This window comes from Castor canadensis, chromosome 15 (genome assembly GCF_047511655.1).
Source record: "Castor canadensis chromosome 15, mCasCan1.hap1v2, whole genome shotgun sequence".
Classification (NCBI taxonomy): Eukaryota; Metazoa; Chordata; class Mammalia; order Rodentia; family Castoridae; genus Castor; species Castor canadensis.
Genome location: NC_133400.1, coordinates 12,467,454 through 12,493,440, shown reverse-complemented (window position 1 = coordinate 12,493,440; position 25,987 = coordinate 12,467,454). Strand labels below are relative to the sequence as shown.

General features: G+C 41.9%; 2 protein-coding genes across 7 annotated transcripts in view; both read right to left on the bottom strand.

The window, feature by feature from the left end:
* Glg1 (golgi glycoprotein 1) overlaps positions 1 to 1,942 on the bottom strand; it is a 110,618-nt gene extending 108,676 nt beyond the window's left edge. The window contains exon 1 of one of the 2 annotated variants that reach the window (XM_074055661.1): positions 1,443 to 1,942. In XM_074055661.1, coding sequence (XP_073911762.1) covers positions 1,443 to 1,913 — 471 coding nt within the window. In that variant the 5' untranslated portion in view covers positions 1,914 to 1,942. The remainder of the gene's footprint in view (positions 1 to 1,442) is intronic. The other variant, XM_074055660.1, reaches the window with a different exon arrangement.
* Positions 1,943 to 12,266: 10,324 nt separating this feature from the next.
* Positions 12,267 to 25,987, bottom strand: part of Rfwd3 (ring finger and WD repeat domain 3) — a 37,360-nt gene continuing 23,639 nt past the window's right edge. For all 5 annotated transcript variants that reach the window (XM_020179656.2, XM_020179658.2, XM_020179657.2 and 2 more), the window contains exons 9-13: positions 24,458 to 24,608; positions 22,920 to 23,096; positions 19,834 to 20,048; positions 16,942 to 17,153; positions 12,267 to 14,955 (exon numbers count right to left, since the gene is read on the bottom strand). In XM_020179656.2, the coding sequence (XP_020035245.1) occupies positions 14,812 to 14,955; positions 16,942 to 17,153; positions 19,834 to 20,048; positions 22,920 to 23,096; positions 24,458 to 24,608 (899 nt within the window). In that variant the 3' untranslated portion in view covers positions 12,267 to 14,811. The remainder of the gene's footprint in view (positions 14,956 to 16,941; positions 17,154 to 19,833; positions 20,049 to 22,919; positions 23,097 to 24,457; positions 24,609 to 25,987) is intronic.

Below are 25,987 nucleotides of genomic sequence, written 5' to 3'. Positions count from 1 at the left end.
GAAACATTTATCTTTAAAAAAAAAAAAAAAAACCTACCATCTCAAAAACCAAACAGAAAATTCCAACACATTTGACAGGTTAATAATCATAGCCAATAATCGTAGTTGAAAGCAAAAAACAAAACAAGAATCTTAGCTGTATCTACTACAGAAATAGTTAAAGCACAGAATAACAAGGAATTAATCTGTAAGTCTTCAAGCTGGAGAGAACTCATGGAAGATCCCACATTTCTGTGGCTCTGAAAACTTTCTTTCTGTGTCCTGATTAAGTATGTCTTTTCCTCTTCTAAAGTACTTTGGCATACAATACTACAGCAAATATCACAGTGGAGTGGAGAGGGAAATTGACAAGAGTGACAAATTGCTACAAGCCCACAATCTTCTCATGGCCTTAAACAATTTTCAAGACACAGCAGTTTCATTCTACTTGAACCTTTGGAACTAATTCTATTTTTACTTAGACCTTTGAAGAAAGTATTCCTACCAGATTTGCTCCCAAACTTTGAGAATTCTCAAATATTGCACTTATGTCTACAGTATTAAATCTAGAGAAGAAACTGCCAATGTCTCTTAACTGATCAACACCAAACATCAGATCTAGAATTCACTAGTACTGTTAAGGCTGTAGATGTAGCTCAGTGGTACTGCAATTCCCTCGCATAAGCGAAGCCCAGGGTTCTCCCCAGCAGTGGAGGGCAGTACTGTTAAAATTATAGTCACACCTCACAAAGGACCCACAACCCAATCACAAGCACTGGGTATATACTACAGCCTCAAATGTTGCCCCGACTTTTCAAGCGTTAGGACTCCAATTCACTTGGAGTAATAATGTAAAAATGAGATTCACTACAAATTGCCCAAAGAAGAAGAAGAAAAAAAAAAAAAAGCATACATTAGTTTCTTCACCCAGGTAAATAGTAGGCATTTGCGAATTACAAAAGAATGGGGTAAAGATAGCAAGAATTCTGCTGTTGACTACAATGCACTCCTGAACAGAACCTGGGTTACCTCTCCCAAACGTTACCTACTGCTAATCAACAAGCAGCTCGGTCCTTAACAGCTTAAATACGCCAATCATTTTTCATGTTTAAATGGATCGCTACAAATTATCTAGGTGAAACTGAGGAGAAATCCTAAACTGGTTTTCCATGAGGAGCCACTCTGCACACAGCATCACACAAAAGACAGGAGCAAACAGAAACACGCTCAGGGCCTCGGCGAACTGCGGACCGGCGCCGAGGTCTTCGTCCCAGACCCCTCCGCAACAGTGAGAGAGAGACAAGGGCCGGGGTGGGGGAGGGGTGGGGGTGGAGCCCGCTGCTCCGAAGGCGCGGGGGAGCGAGGGCAGCACAGGGGAAGCGAGGGAGGCAGCAGACCGGCATCGGCGGCTCCCAGGCCGGCGACACCCTCGGGCCCGCACCAGGCCCGGCCCGCCTCCTCACCTCCCTCACGTCCTGCAAGCACTCGAGCACCGCCAGGTTGTTGCTCCAGGTGTGCTTGGGGCACACGCGGGTCACGTCCTCCCTGCAGGACTCTTCCTCCGCCAGCTTCCAGCCGCCACCAGGCCCCGATCCGCCCCGCCGGGCGGAAGGCCCACCCGCCGGGAAAGGCAGCTGCTGCTGTTGCTGTTGTTGTTGCTGCTGTTGCTGTTGTTGCTGTTGCTGCTGCTGCTGCTGCTGCTGCTGCTGTTGCTGCTGAAGCTGCGATGACTGAGGCAGTTGGGGCGGCGCCTGAGCCGCCAGGCCGCCGCCTGCACCTTGCCCTATGAAGGACGCAAAGTTATCCCCGGGACCCTGGCCCTGCTTGTGGCCGCCTTGGCTCAGGGGTTTCTGGGCCCCGGCCGCAGCTAGCAGCAGCAGCTGCAACGCCGCCGCCAAGCGGAACATCCTCCGTACACGTCCACACGCCGCCATCTTGGATCCGCGGCGAGCTCGACGCACCCGCCGGCGCCACGTATTTAAATGAGGGGGCGGAGCCGCGGGGCGTGGGCCGGCGTAACCCTAGCACGTCCTTCCTCTGCCGGCGCAGACCCGCGAGCTCCCGAGCAGGGCGAGGGCGCGGTAGCGTTCGAAATGTTCTACATCCTGGTCCTGGCGGGCGGGAAGGTGGCTTTCCTTCCCGGGGAGCTGCTGGTACTGCTTTGAAAATCTTGACTGGGGAAGCATGGTCTAACTGCCTTGGTTGTCGTTACAGGAAAAAAAAAAATCAAAGGAATTGGTGTTGCCACAACCAAGATGGCCGGTGGAATATGTCGCCGGTTCAGTGAAATGGGAGGAAAAAAAAAAATCAAAACAATTTTGTGTGTAGAGGTGAATTTTAGGCAATTAGGTGATTCCGGAATCTACCTGTCTCTTAGCTGGATGTGATGAGAAGGCTGAAGCAGGAAGATCACAAGTTCGAGGCCAGCCTGGGCAACTTAGCGAGACCCTGTCTAAAAATACAAAATATCGGGGCACTGGTTACTCACGCCCGTAATCCTAGCTACTCGGGAGGCAGAGATCAGGAGAATCGCGGGTCAAGGCCAGCCTGGGCAACAAAAGTGAGACCCTATCTCAAAAACACCCAACACTCAAAATCGGGCTGGCAGAGTGGCTCAAGTGGTAAAGCGCCTGCCTGGCAAGCGTGAGTCCCTGATTCAAACCCCAGTGCAGAAATAAGTAAACAAATAACCCACTGTTTGCATCTCCACCAGCAGTTGCCCTTGCTACTGCCACAAAATGATCCTGAGGCTGCTGCCAAACTTGAACATTGACAAAAGCAGCCCAGGATGGACCAGGTAAGTATATATGTGTTCACTAACAAGACCCTGCATAGATAAGTCTCCAGCAGGCAAGCCAGAGCCATCACCAGAAGTCCTTGAGAACTAACTAAGGACCATTAATTTTCAATAGTGCATGTGGTCACATAACCAGTGGAATATTATTTTAAGTTAATTTAAGGCTAGACATTGAGAATGCGCTTAGAGAAGCCAGCAGTCACCTATCTTTCATCATGAATTGAGGAAATCCTTTATCCAGCCACAGACTGCCCCTGAGATGGGGCAGAGGATAAGGCTATCTTGAAATCACAGTGACCAAGAAGTAAGAAACAGAAATCTGGGAACTTGGCCAGCTTAGGCTGTGTCAGGCAAATCTAGCACAAGCCTCCTAACTAGTGGAAGATAGTTGACTTAACTCAGGTCTCCTGTCCTCATTGACTTTGCAATATAAAATATACTACTGTAGGGATGAGGATGTTCCTTAATGGTAGTGTGTGCTTAGCATGGACAAGGCCCTGAGTTCAGTCCCCAGACCAGATGAGATATTCTACCTCTATCATAAACTAGGAATTCACTGTTCACAAACACAAGGCCCTGAGTTTAAACCCCAGTACCACCCCCCAAAACAAAAAAAAGTTAGCAAACTGGCCAAGGTTAGATCATACAGGACCCTATGAACCTATATATGTGTAACTGGGAGGCTCTGATTCCAACCATGAGTAAGAGTTTGTATTTCTACTTCAATAAAACCATAAAAAGTGATCAAATATCTATGTATCTTTGGAAAGGTTAAGAAAGTAATGGAAGCCATAGGGAATGAGGGGCTAGTCTTGGAGAAAAAGGAAGTACACAGGGGAGATCCTACTCAGATTTTTGTTAAGTGTACACTCCAAGTTGCAGCTAGGAAGAACCCATGCAGGAAGTAGCAATCTTAGTGGGCTAAAAATATACAGGTAGGAAGGAGTTCAGAGCCTCCAAAGTGATTGGGATTTACAAGTCAGGACCATGGAGAGAACTGGGTTGGGTGGCAAATGATTGTAAACCTAGCACTCGAGAACCTAAGGCAGCAGGATCTCTAGTTCGGACCCAGCTATTATAATATATTATTATAATATTATAATAGCTATTCGGCTATTTAGCAAGACCTAGTGTTAAAAAACAAACAAAACCGTTGGAGAAAAGAAAACCACAGAAAAAGAGCCAAAAATCTGTGAACAAGTTTCTGTTAAGTCACTAGCTGACTCCTAAATTGCATGCACAGGGCAAGGTTCCAAATTAAACAGAAAACAATACTGGCTAGTAATAAGCTGATATGGAGATTTCAGCAGCCCCCAAAGTGCGGGGGAAATAGATGTTAGGGTTTAAACCCTGCTGAGGTATAGGAGCCATGGTTAACACTTCAGGTTTTTAGTTGGGCCTTAGAAAGGCTGCACCCTAGGAATAAGAACTAAAGCCAGGAGGAAGGACACACCCTAGCAATAAGAACGTTGCCCTAGATGAAAGGACAAAACTAAAATAGATCAACCCTTATAAAGCCTAAAACGCCCCAGTGGGATCAAGGTGAACCAGTCCCCTGCTATAAGAGGAAAACTAACCTTTTGTGGAGAAAAGATAACCATCATGCAAAGCCTCTACAATTTTTTTGTCCATATGGTCCAGTACTGAATAAAAAAGTATGAGGCATGCCAAAAATAAAGCAAAACTGAACTAAATAACCAAAACCAAAGACGAACCAAAAAACAAATCTCATGATTCAGGCATTTGACTTATCAGTTGGGGGCTTTAAAAAAACCATAGTTAATATGTTTTTTTTTTCATTTTTCTTTTATTATTCATATGTGCATACAAGGCTTGGTTCATTTCTACCCCCTGCCCCCACCCCCTCCCTTACCACCCACTCCACCCCCTCCCTCTCCCCCCACCCCCTCAATACCCAGCAGAGACTATTTTGCCCTTATTTCTAATTTTGTTGTAGAGAGAGTATAAGCAATAATAGGAAGGAACAAGGGTTTTTGCTGGTTGAGATAAGGATAGCTATACAGGGCATTGACTCACATTGATTTCCTGTGCGTGGGTGTTACCTTCTAGGTTAATTCTTTTTGATCTAACCTTTTCTCTAGTACCTGTTCCCCTTTTCCTATTGGCCTATTAATATGTTAAATTAAAAAATAAAAGAGGGAGTTGGGTGCTGGTGGCTCACACCTGTTAACCCTAGCTACTCAGGAGGCAGAGATCAGGAGGATAACAGTTCAAAGCCAGCCCAGGCAAATAGTTTGTGAGACCCTATCTCCAAAAAAAAATCACAAAAAAGGGCTGGTGAAGTGGCTCAAGGTGTAGCCCCTTAGTTCAAACCCCAGTACCACAAAAATAAATAAGTGAATAAACGAAAAAATAGGGGCTGGGGGCATGGTCAAGCTGCCATTGCTGAGTGGCCGTAAAGTTCACACTTCCCTGAAGCCTCTAACAGCCTTCTCTGGCCCACTGTTTGGATAAGTGAAGTGAAAACCGGCAACGGGGCAGGGCACTCCTCTTGTGTCTCTCATTTCTTACCATTTTTCACATTTAAGGTAATACAATTTTCCCAAACTTGATTGTGCAGCTGAATCACCTGGAGCATTTTGTTAAAAAATCTGATTTTAGTATCCAGGAATATGTTTTTCTAACAACTAACAGCACTGATTCCTGATGCTTGTTGGCAACTATTGCTCTAGTATATGACCAGAATGGTGATTGATCTTTCTTTAGGCAACTTCCTGAACTTTGTCATATCCAAGACTTCCAGATCAAATAGATGTGACACTGACTCATGAATTTCTAACATTTTACCCCAAACTTTATTTTTCATCTTAATTCCTTTCTCAAAAGCCTCAACATTTCTGAAGTTTCCTAGGAAAATTAACCCCTTGTTAATTTTAACCCCCTTTTTTTTTAGTAGCTATTTTCTGAACACCTCCAGTGTGGTTTGGGGCTAGCACTGTGGTTAGGAGAACCAGCCTGGGCTGTTTGTGCTCCATTAACCAACTACTCCACCATTGCTTGCTGGTAGGTTATTCTGTGTGTTCTCTCTCTCTGGCAGTCTATGTAGCCCAAGTTAGTCTTTAACTCAGGACCCTCCTGCCTCAGCCTCCTGAGTATGTGCCACCACACCAGCTTATTCTGGGTTCTCTGAGAAACAGTCTTCCAATGGGATTAAGCCACACAATGACTTACTAGGAACGAGCCTGTTTTATCATCTCTGCTGTGTTCTGTCAGTGGCTGGTAGCAACCCTGCAAATGTGGCATCAGAGTGAGTGCAACGATGGATTTCAGAGCACAGCAACCAGGACTGTTGGTCAGTTATACTCCCCAATATTAAGAGATCTGAGAGTCATATTTTCATTACCAGTACATCCCACCCTTTGTGCCCCACAGAGTTATTTCTCTGTACAAGATGGTGAACAGCTACTCTAGTGTCCTTGGGCCCATTTCTGAGGGAAAAACTCAGAAGAGAGGTTAGTAGATAAACTGACCTTTATCATTACAGCTAATCTCAGGACTACAACTGGTATTCATCTTCTTCCTCCTTGTTGAATTTTTCTCCCCTCAGCTAGTACCTTGTAAGTCTTGATACTTACCTAATGGTGTGATCCAAACCCTTCTTTGTGGTGGTGGTATTTGAACTCTTGGTCATCCTACCCTTTTCTGTGTGGTATGGTATTTTGTTGTACATGTCACAATTAGAGAGGGGCAAGAGAATTACCAACAGGCACCCAAGAGGATCAGCTGGTTATTTCCTCCTGTCGCCAGTATGTAAAAGCAGTTCCATTTCCTCCTTATGATCAGGGTTTATTACTACTGCCAGTAACTACTACAGTAACTCTTCTTACCAACTGATCCCTAGGCATGAGTAGTCCTGAGCATCCATACTGTAGGACTCCAGGATCATCAACCATACAGGGCCCAGAATTGCTGGGATAAGCAGCACAAAATCAGCTGGGTCATTGGGAATGATAAGTAAGGCCATGCCCGTTTCCCAGTTGGTTCCTGGACCCATGTATTCTTCCTATTGAGTATACAGCACCAAAGAGAGGTCTGTAATTTAGCATATCCTGGAGAATGGCACCTCATTCTTTCAGAATGTTGATTCTCAGTTAGTGCTTCATTTGTGCCTTTAGGAAGTCATTACCAGTTTTCTGGACAATGTGGAATATGAGACCAGCAGGTCCCCTTCTGTACTTTCTTCTTCAACAGGATTATTCCTTGGATCAAAAGTTACGTTGGGTAGTAATTTGTTTCCATCAGGCATTCAGCTACCTGAGGCTGTGAGAGCAGGAAAGGCAAACCCATGCTAACATTAGGCAGTTTATCTCTGAGAGTAAACTGCTGGCCTTTGCAGCAGTTTACATTGGAATGGACCCAATGTAATTGACTTATCAAGTAGTTTCTTGGTCTTCTATAGAAGTAGTACATTTCAGACTCAGTGTTGGTCTATTGTCAATTTGGACATTCAGAGGCATCAATAGGGCTGCAGGAATGGTTTTCAAAGTACAGGCATGGTTCAAGTGGTAGAACCATGCAAGCACAAAGCCCTGAGTTTAAATCCAAGTACCACCAGAAAAATCCCCAAACACCCAGTCCATGCTATTTCTACCACTATGGTTGCTCTGTTCATGTGCCCAGCATGATAGGTTTGGAATGGCTGAAGGATAAATAATGTCGATTGACCAAAAAATTTCTTTTCCTCCCTCTGTCCCTCCCTCCCTTCCCTTTTTTCTTTTTTTGGCAGTACTGGGGTTTGAACTCGGCCTCATGCTTGCTAGGCAGGCAGCCTCTCTACCACCTGAGACACTATGCCAGCCTTGTTTTGTGTTGTGTATTTTCTTTGTGTGTGTGTGTTGTGTATCTTCAAGATAGGGTCTCACAAACTATTTGTCTGGGCTGGCTTCGAACCATGATCTTCCTAATCTTTGCCTCCTGAGTAGCTAGGATTACAGGTGTGAGCCACCAGTGTACGGCTCAGATAGGGTCTTGTGATTTTGCCCAGAACAACCTCAAATGGGGATCCTCCTCCTGTTTCCTGAGTAGCTGGATTGTAAGTATGTACCACACACACAGCCTGGCCAAACAATTTTGCATCCTTCATACTTTCTGGTGAGCATTATCCTGATGTGAGTTTTACATAGTGGACTACTTCCATTTTACCTGCATGCTTCTGCCCTAGAGCAGACTTGCTGGACGTATCCAGTAATTTGTACATGTTCGGATTTCTTCCATACAAGGTGGAAAGACCAAGGGCACAGCTAGCAGCTATTCCCATTGGGAATAGTTTTTACCCTCCATCTTTCAGGGTCACACCTGCAGCCTTTCAAGACCACCCATCTTTTTTGTTTGTTTGTTTTTGTCAGTACAAGGGCTTTGTGCTTGCTGTACAGGTGCTTTACCACTTCAGCCATGCCTCCACCATTTCTAATGGTGGCTCTAATTTCTACCATCTATTACCCTCCCAATGACATTTTCTTCATTATCTCAATCACAGGTGGAGAGCACTGTCAGAAATTTACATTTGACCTTTCCTGCCATGATAATCCTTACCCTATAGGTCAAGTAAATAATGTGGGGTTATTCCAGATCATTTCCAGTTATGTAAAAATCACTGGGTAGACCCACACATCCACTGGGCTCACTGTGAGCCATACTTTAGCCAAAACTCTATTAACTGGGTCCCATAGGCCAGGGGACTATGATGCTTTTGGCCTTTAGTTATCAATGTCATCTCAGACGCCTTCACTAACAGACACTGGATCTGCAAACTGGCTGCATTCTAGAACCTAAGCAAGGGAGCCTGACTTATTAGAGGTGACCATCCTTTGTGTTTGTTCTTTCATTCTGGTCAACTTTGTTGGTTTGAGATGTTTAACTGCACCCTTGTTGGCTTTTCTATTGTATCTATTTTTGTCTTTTATTTTTCCAGTGGGACTGGGGTTTAAACTCTGGGGTTCATGCTTGCAAAGCAGGCACTCTATAGCTTGAACCAAGCCCCCAGTCCATTTGGCTCTGGAGGTACTGTGATCTATTTCCCTGGGCTGGCCTTGAACAGCAATTTTCCCAATCTCAGCTTCCCAAATAGCTAGGATTACAGGTGGGAGCCACTGACATCTGGCTTTTGTCTACTTTATTAACAATCTTCACAACTACCTGCTAGCTAAGACCTCTTGGTCTTCTGTTCATAATTTTGGGGCCCCAATCATCCTCATCTCACAACTTGCTTTCTTGAAACATTTCTAGCACTACTTGTACTGATCCAAGTCTTCTAGGAAGCCAACCACAAAAGCGAGAAATCTTTGAGACAGGGTCTTGCTATGGCTTGTAAATTGAGATCTTACTGCCTTAGCCTCACAAATGGTGAGATTGCAGGCATGTGCCATCATGTTTGGCCCCTTGCAAGAGATTAGGGGCAGCACTTGTAGAAAAAAAATGGGGCAGCTGAGAGTGCCAGCCATCTGAAGGGAAGGAAGATTAGGTGGAAATATTTAAAACCAAAGTTAAACTGAAGTTCAATCCCAAGGAAGTTTGGCCAAGGCCATTGGAGAGTATTCAAGCAAAAGCTGCCTGTCAGAGTTCTGTGTCTCCCAGAAATCATCCTGCCTTAGAAGCCTCCCAGCCTCTCATTGGCTGGGAGCAACCTTTGGGAAGTATGGCCTTGGCATGAATGCAGTAATGGACTTGGCACTCAGCAGCTGCAACAGCTGTCAATTATACTCCCCATAGTTGGAGAACTGAGAGGCTCATTTTCACAATACCACATATCTAGTTGGAGAACTGAGAGGCTCATTTTCACAATACCACATATCTGGTTATCTGACATGTGCTATGGCCATGTATCTCTGGATGAGACTTTTTTTGGTGATGGTACTGGGAATTGAACTAAGGGCACTGAGTTTGCTTGGCAACCACTCTACCACTTGAGCCACGCCCCTAGCCCCAAGAATCCCTTTTGTATAAAAGGTAGAGCAAGGCATTAAGCACACATTCTAAATCTAAAATTAACTCAGAGCCTCATACCTGATTCTCAGGGGAAAAAAAAAAATCAAAATCCTCAGTTAGGACATCAGTAACTTAATACTGGCAAGACTTAAAGAATGAAAAAAGTGGAACTTCTAGGCACCCTCCAATTATCCAGGTAAGGAACCGTAACTTTTTGTCACAATCTCAGCAATATAGGCTGAAAATCTAAAATCCAGAGGGTGTAACTCTCTTACCTAATCCATAGGCAGCAGAGGCATGACTGATGTATTACCTCCCTTATGAAAAGTTGCCAAGTTGTAGGAATTTCATCGTTCTTCAGAGGGGTTTTTTTTGTTTTTGCTGTACTGGGGCTTAAACTCAGGTCCTACTTAGCGGTTTCTCCTCTTACCCATGCTCCTGTCACCATTTCTCATGTTAAGCCCTCATTCCTTCCATCTGGCTCCTGGGTACTTGATCAATTTTCTGTACCACACCATTTCCAACATCTCCACTAGAGTGGGAATTCAGAGCACTCTTCTAGAACTGATTTAATGTGGCATTTAAATCAAATGGTAGGGTCTATGGACATCTAAGTGAGCTTTAAGGCACAGAATAACCATTTGTCCAGGGCAAATATCTTCTACCTTTTAGCAGGAATAACTGGTTTGCCAAACCTCTATTTTCATTAATTAGTGGCTCATCCAACTTGCTGAGGTAATTAAATCCTCAGGTCTTTTTATCTTGTTAACTGAGTCTCTTTTTTTTTTTTTTTGTGGTCTAAGGTTTGAACTCAGGGCCTACATCTTGAGCTATTCCACCAGCCCTTTTTTGTGATGGGTTTTTTTGAGATAGGGCCTTGTGAACTATTTGCTGGGGCTGACTTTGAATGGCAATCCTGAGTAGCTAGGATTACAGGCATGAGCCACCAGTGCCCAGCTTAACTGCCATCTCAAACTGTTTATTTTCCTCTCAATGTTCAATGGTTCCTTTATCCAAATTCAGATACTGTTAGCTGGGGCCCATGACCAGCCTCAAGGGAAGTCCTTCTACTTGCAGTGGCCATTACTAGATAAACGTATTGTTATTCCTCAGGAGCCAGTATGGGCTCATGGCATTCCTTCTCACACCATTATCTTAACAGTAGACTCCTTATTCAATCAGCTTTGTTTCCCATTTTCTATAGTAAGCCAGAGTAACTTACTCTGTATCACCTTCTTCCCTTCAGCTGACTTCCGTGATGATCACTGAACTGAGTGATTCTAGCTATATGTTAGGGACTTCTTTATGAGCCATTTTTTCTTCCATTGGACAGTGGTGTTCCCAGTCTCAATACCCAGGAACCTAAGACAATGAGGGTATTTGGAAGAGTGTAAAATGCCAAAATATTTATGATTATGTATTTTAATTTTAAACATGGGAAAAATAATTTGTGGGAACCCAGTCTAGGTTGTTCTGGATATAGACACATGAAGTTAGTGAAAGTGACCTTTTCCTAGTTCAAATACTATTTAGTGGTCAGATTGAACATTAAGAAAAGGCTTTGTAGCTGGGTGCTGGTGGCTTATGCCTGTAATCCTAGCTACTTAGGAGACAGAGATCAGGAGGATCAAGGTTTGAAGCCAGCCCAGGCAAACAGTTTGCAAGACCCTATCTGGAAAAAACCCTTTACAAAAAAGGTCTGGTGGAATGGCTGGAGGTGTAGGTCCTGAGTTCAAACCCCAGTACTAAAGAAAAAAAGAAAAAAAGGCAATAAAGCATAAGAACACAAAACATTTATTTTTAGAAAAAACTTCATTTATAGCCATTCCCTCAGATGAAAAAAAAAAAAGGACTATGATAAAAATGGTGTTTGTTTTCTTAGTAATTGGGCTTTATTTCTTTACATTTACCCCAGGACTCGTGTCACTTTCCTTGGAGCATGAGACTCCGTAATAGTAAGCTTATGCTTAGAGATTCAGTCTTGGAATCCAGTATACTCTATTGCTGTTCAACTGGAAGACATTTGCAGCCTTTGCAGCTAATCTCAGAATACCATCTTTATGGCAACAGACTCCTTATCTCAAACTGATGTAAGTGACCAGAACTGGGCTGAGCAGGAACCCAAAAGCCCACACTTGCCCACTGTTGCTACCACTGTCAGAAATGTTGCCAATGACTCAAAGAAAATGAAAAAAGTCCTTTCCTTCTCATTTTTTTTCCTCCCATATTAGTCTCCTGAATTCAAAGAAACAACAGGAAGCCAAGGAGGCAGGGGAGGAATGAAGGCCCAGGATACAGGGGGTTCTTTATGAGGCAAAGACACAGCTTTCCATTAGCAATGGCACAAAAGATTGCCAGCTAAACTTTCAACTGCTTCATTGGTTTAAATAAAATGTTTACTTCAGCTCTAGGGACCATCCTGTGTAATTCAGACTCAGTACTGCATAACATGAAGAATCTACCAGGCTAGGATTATACTGTTTTCCCAAGAGGCAGACATATTCTACTGGAGAGCAGGTATAGATACAAAAGACACCTGGAGCTGTTTTACACATGGCAAATTCTTTATTTTCATATTAACTTTAAAACTCAGAGCATGAACAAACAAAAATCCCATTGCCCTGTTCTCAAAGCAGGTGCAAGGATACATAAAATAACATATTCTGTATTTGCTTAATGTTATACCCTAAAATGGGAAAACCTTGGAGATAGGAGTAAGGGAACAGTGGGTCAAAGTCTCTGGTGGTGCTCAGGAGACTCTGGGTCTATAGATGAAGTCTCCCACAAGTGGAAATGAGAGTAGGGACTGGGAGGACACTTTCTTTACTTTTTTGGTTTATTGAGACAGGGTCTCAGTAGCCTGGGCTGGCCTGAAACCCAAAATTCTCCTGCCTCCTGAGTGCTGGAATTAACAGATGTGAATTACCATGCCCAGATGGAAACATTTTTTTCTTCTTATTTTTTTTCCCAGTGCTGGGGATCAAATCAAGCCCCTGTGAATGCTAGGCAAGCACTCTATCACTAAGCTACATTCCCAGCCTGAGATTTTTTTTTAGAGAAATCAGTTTATCCTGTGATTTTCCTTCCAAACACATACAAATTTGAGCTGGGGATGTAGTTCAGTGGAAGAGTGCATGCCTAGCATGCATGAGGCTCTGGGTTCAATCTTCAGCACTCCCCCCTACCCCCAACAATACAAACTTACTATAGAAATTCAAGGATTGGCAAGACTTGATATTCACCCAATTTTCCTGGTTTAAAAAAAGAAGTCCCCTGGTTACTACTCTGAAAGGAATCAATCAGCATCAAGTATACTTCAAGGCAAGTCAAACCCTAACCTTGCCCCACCAGCATCCTTTCTATGACAATCTGCTAAAGCCAGGTAAATTTTGCTTTTTTGTTTTTTTTGAGACAGTCTTTTGTTTTCATTTGAATAATTTTCTGTCTCTAAAGCTTTAGGCTGGGGCAGTCATTCTTAGTCATCAACATATCAAAAAAAAAATCTCCTCTGAAAAAGGGGGCTTTTCCCAGGCTGTGGAAGCTGGCATTTTGAAAGAATCTCCAAAAATAAAATATCCTCAAACAGGTTTCATTAAAAGGCATAGCTAGAACTTGGAACTCTGGGGAAATCTACTTTAACAATCCCTTGCTTGTAAGAAAGATCCTGGAAACAGCACAGGAGTTGATAGATCACAGCTGTTTTATAGAAAGGACAATATACCTTACCAACAATTACTTAAGAAAATCACGCTGTCAGCCAAGAACACTGACTTGCCCATACTTTGAGGCATATCTGGTAGACAGTGGTTTACCAGAATAGTCTGAGACAGAGTAGACAAACAGAAACTAAGCTCTTTATTGGAGGGAAGTGTAACTCTCAGTGTTGGGTAATCCAGGATTGGAATAAAATTTAGTAGGTGCCTTCCTGTTATTCAAAGGACTCCAAGAGGACTGGTGCTCCATAGTGGACCAGTCACACTCTTTTAATGGACATAGCAGATACACATCTTCTTGAGAATAGCCATTTTACTTACAACATTTAAGAAAATGTTAGGCAAATCAGAAGTACTTAAAATCAAACATCAGTTGCACAGAGGGAAGCTTTTACATGGGAATCTGAAATGGTTAAGAACAGCTCCTAATTTCAAGGGATTGGCTTTATTAAGACAGGAATTTTATCAAAATGGGAGACCAACTTTTCCCCTCTTCTCTTAAGCAGTCTGCACAGCTTCTTTTCTATAAGCTCTTATTTAGTCCCTTGCTCCTGATCTCTGATATTAGAGGAAACTTAAGTAAAAGCTTTGAAATGCCATTCATCTTTTCCTAATAGGAAGGAAAAAGTGATTATTCTTTAGAACACTGGCTTAGGTAAAACCAACCCTGAGATCCTAAGCAAGTTAGAAAAAAAATGAATCTTTGCCATTGCTCAAAAAACCAATTCCTTTCCTTAACTCTCACAATGCTACAAACTGGGCATTAGCTAAGGCTCTATAGCTTACCATCCACCTCCATCACTGGGCTTGCCAACATGCAACATCCTAGAATTGTGCACTTGGAACACAACTGCTGTTGCCACAAAGCACAAAAAATGTTTACTTACAACACACTTCCGGTAGGGGGTGGGACTGTTACTAACGTTGGTTACGAGCCTTCAAACTCAGAAATAACTCAAACCCCAAAAGGTTCTATAGTGCCCCCTTGTGTTCAACAGAGAAAGACTTCTGCATTCACACCGCAACTAAGCAGATCCCTTTCAAGCCAATTAGCCCAACTGACAACTCAGGTGGGTGTCATATCACCTAGAAAATGTATGGTGCACACTCATACCCTAAATGATTGCTGAGAGAACCCTCTAAGGTTCAGCAGACCTTAGATAGAAAATAAAAATCACAGCAAAGATTCAGGAAGGCTTTTAACCTGAGAATGAATATAGATGATCCACTCTTAACAATCTGTAGTGTCTCAATGACCTAAAGTCCTAGAACCACACTAACACAAATGAACCACGACCCCAACAGCTCTAGCCTGCTAAGTGCTAACAAACATTTAATGTTAACTAGCAGCATGTCTGAAAGGTCTCAAGACCATCTTCACTCCCACTTATAGATATTGACAATCTTCTCAGTTAAAGTAGCCAAGTAGCTGTTATGGTTCACCTCAAATGGACAGATGTCTAAGACAGGCTGATCAGCCTTCAGGTCCTGTAGCAATGAGCCACTGCCAGCATCCCACAGCTAAGGAAATAAGCAAAGAGAAAGGTCAGAGTCAGTAAGCTCAGCTGGGAAATAACTGTCCCTAACCTTCACAAGTTTGCACAAAGCACATCTGACAATACCTGCAGGTATGGCCTGCCTCATCTACTATGATCAGCAATTAAATCTACCTATGAGGGGTAGACTTATTGAAAAGCAAGCTTGAGACTCATTCCTTCCATTTATGTGCCAAGTAGTCTTCTAGGTACTGTCTCTTCTAAGGACAGTCGCTATCTATCCCCTGTCCTCACGGAATCTGTACTCTAAATGATGCTTTCATTTCCTTTCTAAAAATTTTACTATGAAAAACATTTAAGTATCAAAAAGTAGACAAAATGGCACAATGAGCCACACGTCATTGGATTCAATAATTAAGCTTTTATCACATTTGTTTTATCAATCCTATTTTGTCCTTTGCTGAGTACACTGTTTTACCCTTATATACTTAAATACACATCTCTAAAAAAAAGCCATTTTCTTACATTTCAGTGTCGTCGTAGCCAACAAAATACACAATTCCATATTATTTAACACCTAATTGCATAACCAAAATATTCTCAGTGTGTTTTTACAATTGTTGAATCAGGATCCAAGTAAGGTCCATATTACACTTGGTAGTTATAAACTTTTTTTTTTTTTTTTTTTGATAAGTGTTAGGGCTCACACCATGTATACTAGGCAAGTGCTCTATCACTGAGCTATACCCCCAGCCTGGTTATAAACTTTAACACATTTTCTTTCATCTAAAGCAAATCTAACCTTCTACTGACTTGTAGAAGCTGGACCAGCTAACCTATAGAATGTCTACAATCTGGATTTGTTTGCTTTTTGTGTTACCACTTAGTGTATTCCTCTAATTCCTGTAACTGTAATTAATGAAAATCAGCACTAGATTCTAGAATGGCACTATCCAATAGTCTCTTGCTCTCTTTTTTTTTTTTTTGGTGAGACTGGCTAGGACTTTCTCAATTATAAAGCAGGTGCTCTACCACTTGAGTTGAGGCATACTTCCAGTCCATTTTGCCCCAGTTACTGTGGAGCTAGGGTCTCAGGAACTATTTGCCCAGGCAGGTATTGAACTGTAACCCTCACAAACTTAGCCTCCCATGTAGCCAGGATTACAGGCATGAGCCACCAGTGGCTGGTTGTGTGTTTATCTTTATTATTTTGGATGACCTCTTGAGTCACACCTCCAGCCTCAGTCTATCTTTAAATTAATAAGAATAAAAATAAAATAAAAAATTGAGTTGTTTATTTTCACTAACCACAGTTCAAATGCTCAAGTGGCTAGTGTGACTTATTTGGACAGCATCGCTCAGACTTGCTTCGCCAGGATCAAGAATATCTCACAGGAGGCACCCTGTGCTTCACATTAGCTTACAAAGAGCTGAATTTATTTGGGCTAACCCATTACAGTGATGTTAAGATTGACCTATACATGCAGGTGGTGACAGGCTAAAATTCCCCTTCATCTGTTGGTTTCATCCTGAATTGATGAAGCTAATGTGTGAATTAATTATTTTATAGATTTTTTTTTTTTTTAGTACTGGGGTTTGAACTCAGGGCCTTGTGCTTACAAGGCAGGTGCTCTACCACTTGAGCAATGCCCTCAGATCTATTTTGTAGATATTTGAGTATACCTTTAAAAAAAAAAAAAAAAATCCATGGAGTTGGGCATAGTTCAGTGGTACAGCATTTGCCTAGCATATGAAAGACCCTGTGTTCACCACAAAGAAAAAAAAGAAACAAAAACCCCAAAATTAAATTTAAAAAAACTCCAAAAATTACATATATACACATATAAAAATAGGTGGGATTTTAGCTTTGCTTTATGTACTTCTGTATAAAAATGGTCAAGGTTTCCTTCATTTATTTTGCAGTGCTGGGATTGAACAGTATCTCACAGGTTAGGAAAGTACTCTATCACTGAACCATACCCTCAGCCCCCAGACAAAAAAACAGTCATACCATGGCAGAATTTGTTGCTTCATCCCCAGTACACACCAGGATGCTGCCATCATTCTCTGGACTTTGGAAAATGGCATTTTTGGTCAATAGTTTGCAGGTGGGTCCCCCAAGGAATGTTTGCACAGGATGGCAGGTACAGACAGGGTTTCTAGCATCATCCAATTTATAGGACATCTCCATCAGCACACTTCGTACGGTGTTGTGGTTTTTATCTATGGCATAGAGAAATTAGTGCTGCCCCACTGGATGGTCCAAAAGAAATTAACCAAGTACCTGAACCTCAGATATAACATAATTGGATAGCAACCACAAGAACAGCTATGACAGAAACAAAGTAACACAGACAGCATAAGTGAAATTCAGAACCATGGGCAAGGATAAAGCAAGTTATCTACAATAGGTTTTGTCTACAAGAGAAACAATTCTGAGAACACACTCTCTGGTTTAGTAAAAAATCTCTATCCTGGTAGACCTGGTAGACTTATCTGTCATGAGATCTCACTAAGAGGGGTTTTTTTCCTTCCTCCAGTGATGACCTCATTAGCACCAGGACTGTGTATTTTTATAAGGTAAAAACATGGTATTACAGAAGGAGAAGTGTACCTAAGGTTTGGATGGGAGGCAAAACAAAAGCTGGAGAATAAAATGGAATCCTCAAGCTTTCTATACAAATCATACCATGATTTGCTAAGGTCAGAAGAATCAACTTGAGACAGTTTCCTAAGTCAAACAAAATTTCATCTACTCTTAAGTAGCAAAAGTGTAGGCATTTTAATGACTGACCCTGACCGAACATCTAATTGTTATACGTTTGATTAATATAGATGCTGTCTCAGCACCCATTTTTAGGCCTGACCTAAGTTTGAAAGCCAGTTGTACACTGACACCTTTGACTTAGTTAAAACTTCCCTCCCTGAAAGGTTGTCTTTAACATAGCCCACTTGTTCCCAATCTCACTGATCCAAATCCGAACAGATCTCCAAACTGATGACCACAATAAAACCCAAATGGTTGCCACCAGTCATATAAATAAGTTCTTCTCTTCACAAATGTTTTATTTAAACCAGTCAATCCACTCTCTTTCCCAGAAGGAAAGTCTAAGGGATAACGCTCATGTATCTGAATGAGAACAGTCCCACAGGACCTTCTTTCTTGCTTTCCACCTGCTGGCTGAGCATGCGTATCCCAGATGGCTCCTCCTTGTTCCCAATGGCCCTGCAAGGCACGCTGCCCTCTTCTCTCTGGAACTGTAATAAACTGCTTGTGTTATTTCATGAGTTTTGTTGTGTTGCCTCCTCTCTATCTCACCTAAATCTATCTTCTGTTTTGGTTGGCCAAGAGGGCAGCTATCTTGGCAGGAATAAACCCAACTCAGGTAAGATAAAAGCTACAAAGGCACATGCCAGTACAAACATATTTCCTGTGAGGGGTATACCTGGTCACAGGTCAGGATAAAGTATCCCATGAAAGGGACATTGTAAGCAACCATAACTAAATATCAAAGCCCCATCAGGACAGAGCTAGCTATTTTCTTGAAAGACCTCAAGACTTAAAGGGGAAAAAAAAACAAACCAAAACAAAAAAACCCTACAATACTGACCATCAATCAGTATGGTTCATTAGGAATTTAGATTCATGCCTTTAAACTCTGTGAATTTAAGAATAGTCAGATGTCAGGGGTACCCAGGTTCTGGAGCCAGTGAAGTTTAGCTGGCTAGGCCACAACCATGGCTATCAGTCTTCTCTTACTTACCTTTGTTGGCCCCAAATAAGGAAGAACAGCTAATACCCTAAAGTCTGGGCCAAACATGGCTGCTTTCATCTGGGTCTTTTTCTTAGGTGAAGTGAGGGACAAACAGAAAACATGAAACTGATCTGAAGGTTGCTGAATGGCTTCTAAGAGAATACATTACAGTTTTAAGATACAGGTATTTTTAAGAACTAGCCACTAGAGTGGCTACTTCACATCTAGAAGTACTCAGAATTTGTTGTAGTTCTCACAAAGAGCAGAGAGGCAGGCAACATGGAGGAACTGGGAGCCATAATCCTCACTGCAGCAGTAAGAGCTGTAGCATAGCCTGTTAAGGGCTTACTACAAAGGGGACTAAGGTAGAAAGAAGAAAAATAGAGGGGTAAACCAATTCGGATTATAATCCATATATACAGGGAAATGTCACAATGAAACTCCCTGTGGAGTTATCTTAAATAAATGAAATGTCTTTTTTCAAAAACAGAAAACAGGAAGGTAAAAAGGTCCTGTCTGGGGGCTGGCACCAGTAAGAGGGGGGAGGTTATAAAGAAAGGGTGTAGGAAAGTGAATATGTGGAAATACTATGCACTCATGTATGAAAATGGAAAACTGAGGGCTGGTGGAGCAGTTCAAGCAGTAGTAAGACCGCCTGCTTAGCAAGCACGAGGCCCTGAGTTCAAACCCCAGTGCCGCCAAAAAAGGAGGAAGAAAGAAAGGAAGATAAAAGAAAGGAAGAAAGAAAAGGAAAGGAAGGGGAAGGGGAAAGGAACGGAAGGGAAAAATGGAGGGGGTGAACTAAATTATGGTATATTTTAAGAATTTTTGTTAATGATACAATGTACTCCCAGTACAACAAAAATAAAAAACAAAAATAAAACAGAACACCACCCACCATGAGCCCATGTTCTACGCAAGGCCGCAAAAGGCTTGGATGTCACAGGTTCTGTGAGAATCACACTGGCATCATTATCTAGAGGTGCTTCCCCTTGTGTCCATACTGTCCTTTGTCTCAAATCAAAGGTGTTTGTGTGAACTAAAAAAAAGGCTTACTGCAGCCACCAAGAGGAGGGTCTAGCTCTTTTCTCCCCTCTACTATCTGCTCCCAAACAAACTAGGAGGCCCCAGAGGACTCCAGCACTTACCAGGCCTATAGCTCACAAGACAGTGTCGAGTACTGCTCTCTGTCTGAAAGTCTACATAGCCCCCTGGTTCCAAAGGTAGCACATGAGGCCAGTGAGAAAAATCCACTTTCAGCTCCCAGAAGGATGCATTCTCTAAGGTACCAGCCAGCACCCCACCGTGTGGAAATGCAGCTGAGGCAGCTCTGGGCATGTAGGACAGGGATACCAGTGGGCATCTGAAGAGAAAGAAAGGAAATCACACATCACACTCCAAACTCAACACTTGGAGTGCTCCAGATTTCACAAGCAGGAGCCCTGGACTACATTCCTATGCCTACAGAAAAGGTTCAACACCTGTTAGTATTCTCTGACAACTTACAGAAACTATTAACCCATTCTATAGGGAAAAAAGGGCATACATATAATATTCTGCATCTAATTTCAACAGAGACACCAGATGCTCTAAAAGAAATGAGGGTAGAGGAAGAGAAAAAAAAGAAACACAAAACCTCAGTGGGGTGAAGGTAGCTCACACCTGTCATTTTAGCTACTAAGGAGAAAGATCAGGAGGGATCATAGTTCAAAGCCAGCCCTGGGCAAATAGTTCTCCAGACCCTATCTCCAAAAGTCCACCACAAAAAAAGGCTGGTGGAGTGTCCCAAGTGGTTAAGAGCTTCTGCCTAGCAAGCATGAGGCCCTGAGTTCAAACCCCTGTGCTGCCAAAAACCAAACAAAAACCCAAACTCTAGTTAATAAAAATGCAGCCCAAAGCTACTATTTTATTTTTTTTCTTCATACTAGTGTTTGAACTCAGGGATTTGTGCTTGCTAGGAGCTCTACTGCTTGAGCCATGTCTCCTTTTTGGACTGCTTATTGTTTTGGAGATAGGGTCTTGCATTTTGGCTAGGCTAGCCTGAACTGCAATCCTTCTGTTTACACTTCTCACTGTCCTGGGATAATAGATAGGAACCATCATGCCCAGCTTTTATCCACTGAGATGGGGTCTTGCAAACATTTTTGCCCCAGCTGGCCTGAACCCACAATCTTCCTGATTTCATTCTCCTACATAGCTTGGGATGACAGGTGTGTACCACAGGGCACAACTATTGTTTGTAATGGGATCTCACTAACTTTTGCCTGGATTGGCCTCAAACTGCAATCCTCTGATCTGAGCCTCCCAAGTAGCTAGGGTTATAGGTGTGAGTCACCAGTGCCCAGCCAGCAACTACATTTTAAATTCAGAAATAGGATTTTTTTCTTCAGATTTTCTGAATTTATTTCTGAAAGCTCATGACCAGAACTGTAGGGCAAGAATCTTCCCAGAAACATCAGCCTGAAGACTATGTTCCTCTGAAGCTGATTGTACCTAAGTTGCCAAAGTGACCATTTCCTTTTATTTCATTTTTCCTTCTCATAATGAAGCTACCCAGGTAAACTAAATAAAGAACAAACGAAACACACAGTCTTTCCTTGCTTTATTTATTTAATTAATTAAAGAGATGGGAATGTTGCTATGTTGCCCAGGTTGGTCTCAAACTCTTAGGCTCAAGTAATCCTGTCTCAGTCTCATGAGTTGCTAAAACTACAAGCACGTGCCACCATGCCTGGACCTTGCTATTTTTAAGCTTGTTGTATTTTATGGACTATTTTACATGGGACCCTCTGCATCAATGGCAGCTACCTGTTGGCTTCGGTTCACATCAATCATCTTCACGCTCATCACTGAAGCATGTAGTAATTCAGTAAATTACTGGGCCAGGAGTGGTGGTACATGCCAAAAATCTAACTCTTGGGAGGCTGAGGAGGACTGTGAATTCAAAGCCAGCCTGGACTACATAGTGAAACCTTGTCTCTTAAAAACAAAATAAGCATGCCTATAATTCTAGCTACTCAGGAGATGAAGACAGGAGGATCATGGTTTGAGGGTAGCCTAGGCAAAAAAGTCAGCAAGACCCTATCTCAAAAATAAGCCAGGTGTGGTGGTGTATACCTGTGGTTTCCCGGCTACTAAGGAGGCAAAGGTAGATGTACAGTCCAAGGCCAACCTGTGCAAAGTGGGAGACCCTAGCTGAAAAATCACAAAAAGTAAAAGGACTGGGGGTGTAGCTCAAGTGTTAAGAGCGCTTGCACAGAAGCCAAGTCCAGTGCTTGGGGGAGGGAAGAGGAAACTTACTGCATAACAAGTTTATGTTGAGATTGTCCTGCTCCTTTTTATATCTATTGAAAGTGGAAATGGGAATTCTCTCTTAAGGTATTCTTCACTTAGGGCTGGGGATGAAGATAGCCTAGTCTGGGTTCTATCCCCAACACCAGAATTAAAAAAAGAGATACTTATTTTGGCCAAGTTACATACCCTATACCCCTTTTGAGAATTTTATATCTCCAGGACAGTCTACATGATATTCAAAGCATTCTTAGGAGCCTCCACTTCCTCTTTTTTTGTGATGGGTTTTTTTCAAAGGTCTCACAAACCATTTGCCTGGGCTGGCTTCAAACTATAATCCTCCTCATCTCTGCTTCCTAAGTAGCTAGGATTATAGGCGTGAGCCACTGGTGCCCAGCTTCTTCAAAGCCTTAGTGGTGCTGCCACCCTCAGAACTTGGGCAAACTTGACAACATTCTAAACCCATAACTAGATAATACATGATAAATCATAGTAACACAGTATCCTCAGACTAAGGTGTTTTAACTTTAGATTAAGTGAAGTCACTTTAAGTAGACTATCCTTTATCAATCTGTTTTGTGTGCTAGCTATGAAACCAAGTCTATGAGAACTGTATTTAAAAGGTCAAGAAACATCAAGGAAAGTCACACAGCTCATAAGTAGTGGAGCTGTGTTTGAAAACAGACCTCACATTATTTGCATTTGGGTGATTACTGATTCTATGAACCTGGCTGTACTTGGTACCAGAGTTTTCCACCATGTGAAATAAGCACAAATTCTACTGATTCTGAGGTGAGTAAGCATCAAATCTTAGAGAACTGTCTTCTAAGAGTACTGCTAACCAACTGTAGATACCCTTTGAGGAGAGGACTATACAAACAATAAAATAAACCATCTGCAAGAAAGCTACTACCAACAGAAAAAAAAGTGGGTGGCTTCCTACCTGGCTTTCTGAGGTACTAACTCCTGCATATGACAGCTTGTGTTTCGTAGGTCATACACCAGAATTGAACCATTGGCCAGTCCAGCATAGACATAATTGTTTTCATCAAGACACCAGCAACAGCTCCAGACAGGACGTCCAGTATTGTAAGTTTGGACCACAGTATTTGTCTCTAGACTGTAGAATTACAAGAGAGATGTTTATTACTATACATTAAGAAAATCATGACAAAGAAACAAAGATTATCAATTGAAGGATAAAATCAATAATCCTTTTTGAGAGCATATACACAAACCCAAACTATGTTGATTTCCAATTTCCTCTAGAAACTGTCCAGATAACCCCTTTCATTCCCCAAACTTTTGTTTTAGGGTCCACAAGCCTTCCTCTTGAGTTACAAAGTAAGTAAAAAGATAAATTAAAGGAACATATGAACAGTATATTCCACTCTACTCCTATTACCTTCTCCATAGTTAAATGTGATACAAGTAATCAGTATAGGAAAATCAGGAAATACATATAAGGAGAAGTAAATAAATTATAATCCAACCATCCAGGAGAGATCATTATCCACACTTAGTATGTTTCTTCCCTGTTTTAAACAACACTTACACACTGAAGTTTTTCCAGAAGCATTCTGTTTTTTATTTTTTGTTTTTGTAGTACTGGGGATTGAACTCATGCTTGCTAGGCAGGCACTCTACCACTTAAGCCACTCCTCAACGCCTTTTTTGTATTGGATACTTTTCAGATAAGGTCTTGCAAACTATTTGCTTTGAAGTGCAATCCTCCTGATCTCTGCCTCCCCCAGTAGCTAGGATTACAGTTGTGACCCGCCAACCTGTGCCCAGTTTATTATTTTTATTTAAATGGTGCTAGGGACTGAACCCAGGGTGTCATTCTTGTTAGGCAAGGGCTCTACCACTGAGATATACCCCCAGCCTTGAAACACTCTTAAAAAGTCAAAAGGCTTATCCACCCTAATTGCACTATCAGGATGTTGCTCATACTCCGAAGTGGAAACTTAATAGGAAATCAGCTCTCACACATTTGATCAGAACAATTTTCTAAAAGATAAAAGCAAGGCCAACATGCAGATTTGGTTCAAAGTACCAACACAGCATGTAAAATATAAAATGCTGTTAAGTGATTAAAGTTATCTTGGCACCCAGAGAGAGCTAAGGCCCAGTGAGAATCTCTGATGGGCAGAATTATCTAAGAAACGGATCTGGAATAAGCAGTCCTAAACTGTTATGGTAACTCTGTAGTGTTAGGCACCAAGGATCCTTTATATTATCATTCCAAAAAATCTCTAGACTATTACTCTTAATCACAAACTTTAACAAATGTTTTGTAAAATATGACTTTAAAGAAAAGGACACTACACATACAGTTTAGTAACCAGATATGCTCACATTTTAAAGGAATGCATTTTAAGTAAATCTCAGAAGACAATGCCTCAGACCAACAGGCGTGCTAAGGACATCTCAACACTGACATTAATTCAATAAGGCCCCATTTTCTCTTGACTCACTCACCTGGTCAGTTTAACAGTGTTGTCTAGGGAGGCAGATAGCAGCAAGCCTTTGGATCGGCTGCTGAAAGCCAGTCCACGGATCTGTTTGCTATGCATCGGAATGTACTGACTGCTTTTCATATTGGCAGTACTCAACATCTTAACACCAAAGCCTACCAAAGAGTTAAAATAGTTAACTGAAAGTCAATTTAGGGCAAAAGCAAACTACCTTTTTAGTTGACTTTTTTGCTCATCTTTCTTGGCATGTTAAGTTCCAGGGAAACAACTTGTCAAAGAAGGAATTCTTAAGTGCTATAATTTACTTAAAAAAGGGCACAATCCATTCCAAATGTCCATCAACAGATAAATGATGCACACAAAAAATACTGTCCAGTAACAGTATTAACAGTGTAAAACAGTACTGTTTTACACAAAAACATGGATGAATCTTAAAAAAAAAAAAACTGCTGAAAGTCACAAGAAAAAAATGCAAAGTAGTCTACAGTGACAAAAAGCATTATCAGTAGTTGCTTAGGGAGAGGATTATTAAAAAGAAAACTTTGGGGAGAATAGGTATATTTATTACTCCTTTTTAAAAAAAAAAATTTCCCCTTCCCCCCAAATGTTCATTACATCTCAATCTCAGTAATGGTTTCAGGGGTGTACACACATGTTGAAACTCACCAAATACACTTTAAATAGGTACAACTTATTTTATGTCAATTATAGTTCAAATAAACTGTTGAAACCGAGGTATTGAGAATATTACACCTGAAACACAGATATTAAAAATGCAGGTGGGATATTTGAGTAGTAAACAATGCAGGTAAGACTCGCACCTGTAATCCTAACTACTTGGGAGGCTGACATCAGGAGGATCATAGTTAGAGGCTAGTCTGAGCAGTTTGTGGGATACCATCTCTAAAAATAACCAGAGCAAAAGGGACTGGAGGGGTGGCTGAAGCAGGAGAAGGCCTGCTTTGCAACCAGGAGGCACTGCGCTCAAACCCCAGTCCTACCAAAAAGAAAGGAGATAAGTAATTTCTATGTCTGGTGGTTAAGACATGTTATATCTGGCCTAGAGCCAGTGGCTCATGCCTGTAATCCTAGTTACTCATGAGGGAGAGATCAGGAGGATCATGGTTCAATGCCAGTTCCTATCTTGAAAAAAAACCCATCACAAAACAAGGGCTGATAAAGTAGCTCAAGTGGTAAGAGCACCTGCCTAACAAGCAGGAGGCCCTGGCCCTGAGTTCAAACCCCAGTACAAAAAAAGATATGCTACATCAGCCTAAAATACAATGAAACAGATGGCACTTCAAGTATTCAGTCAGTGCCCCTACTAGGCTATGATAACTTATTTTTACTAAATATCTTGTATTGCCTGAATTATATAAAAAAATCAGAATTTGTAGAATCCTACATTCAAGATAGCAATACTCAGTCAAAAGAACAGTGCTGGAGGTATTACGATACCCGACTTCAAACTATATTACAAAGCAGTAACAATAAAAACAGCATGGTACTGGCACAAAAAACAGACAAGACCACC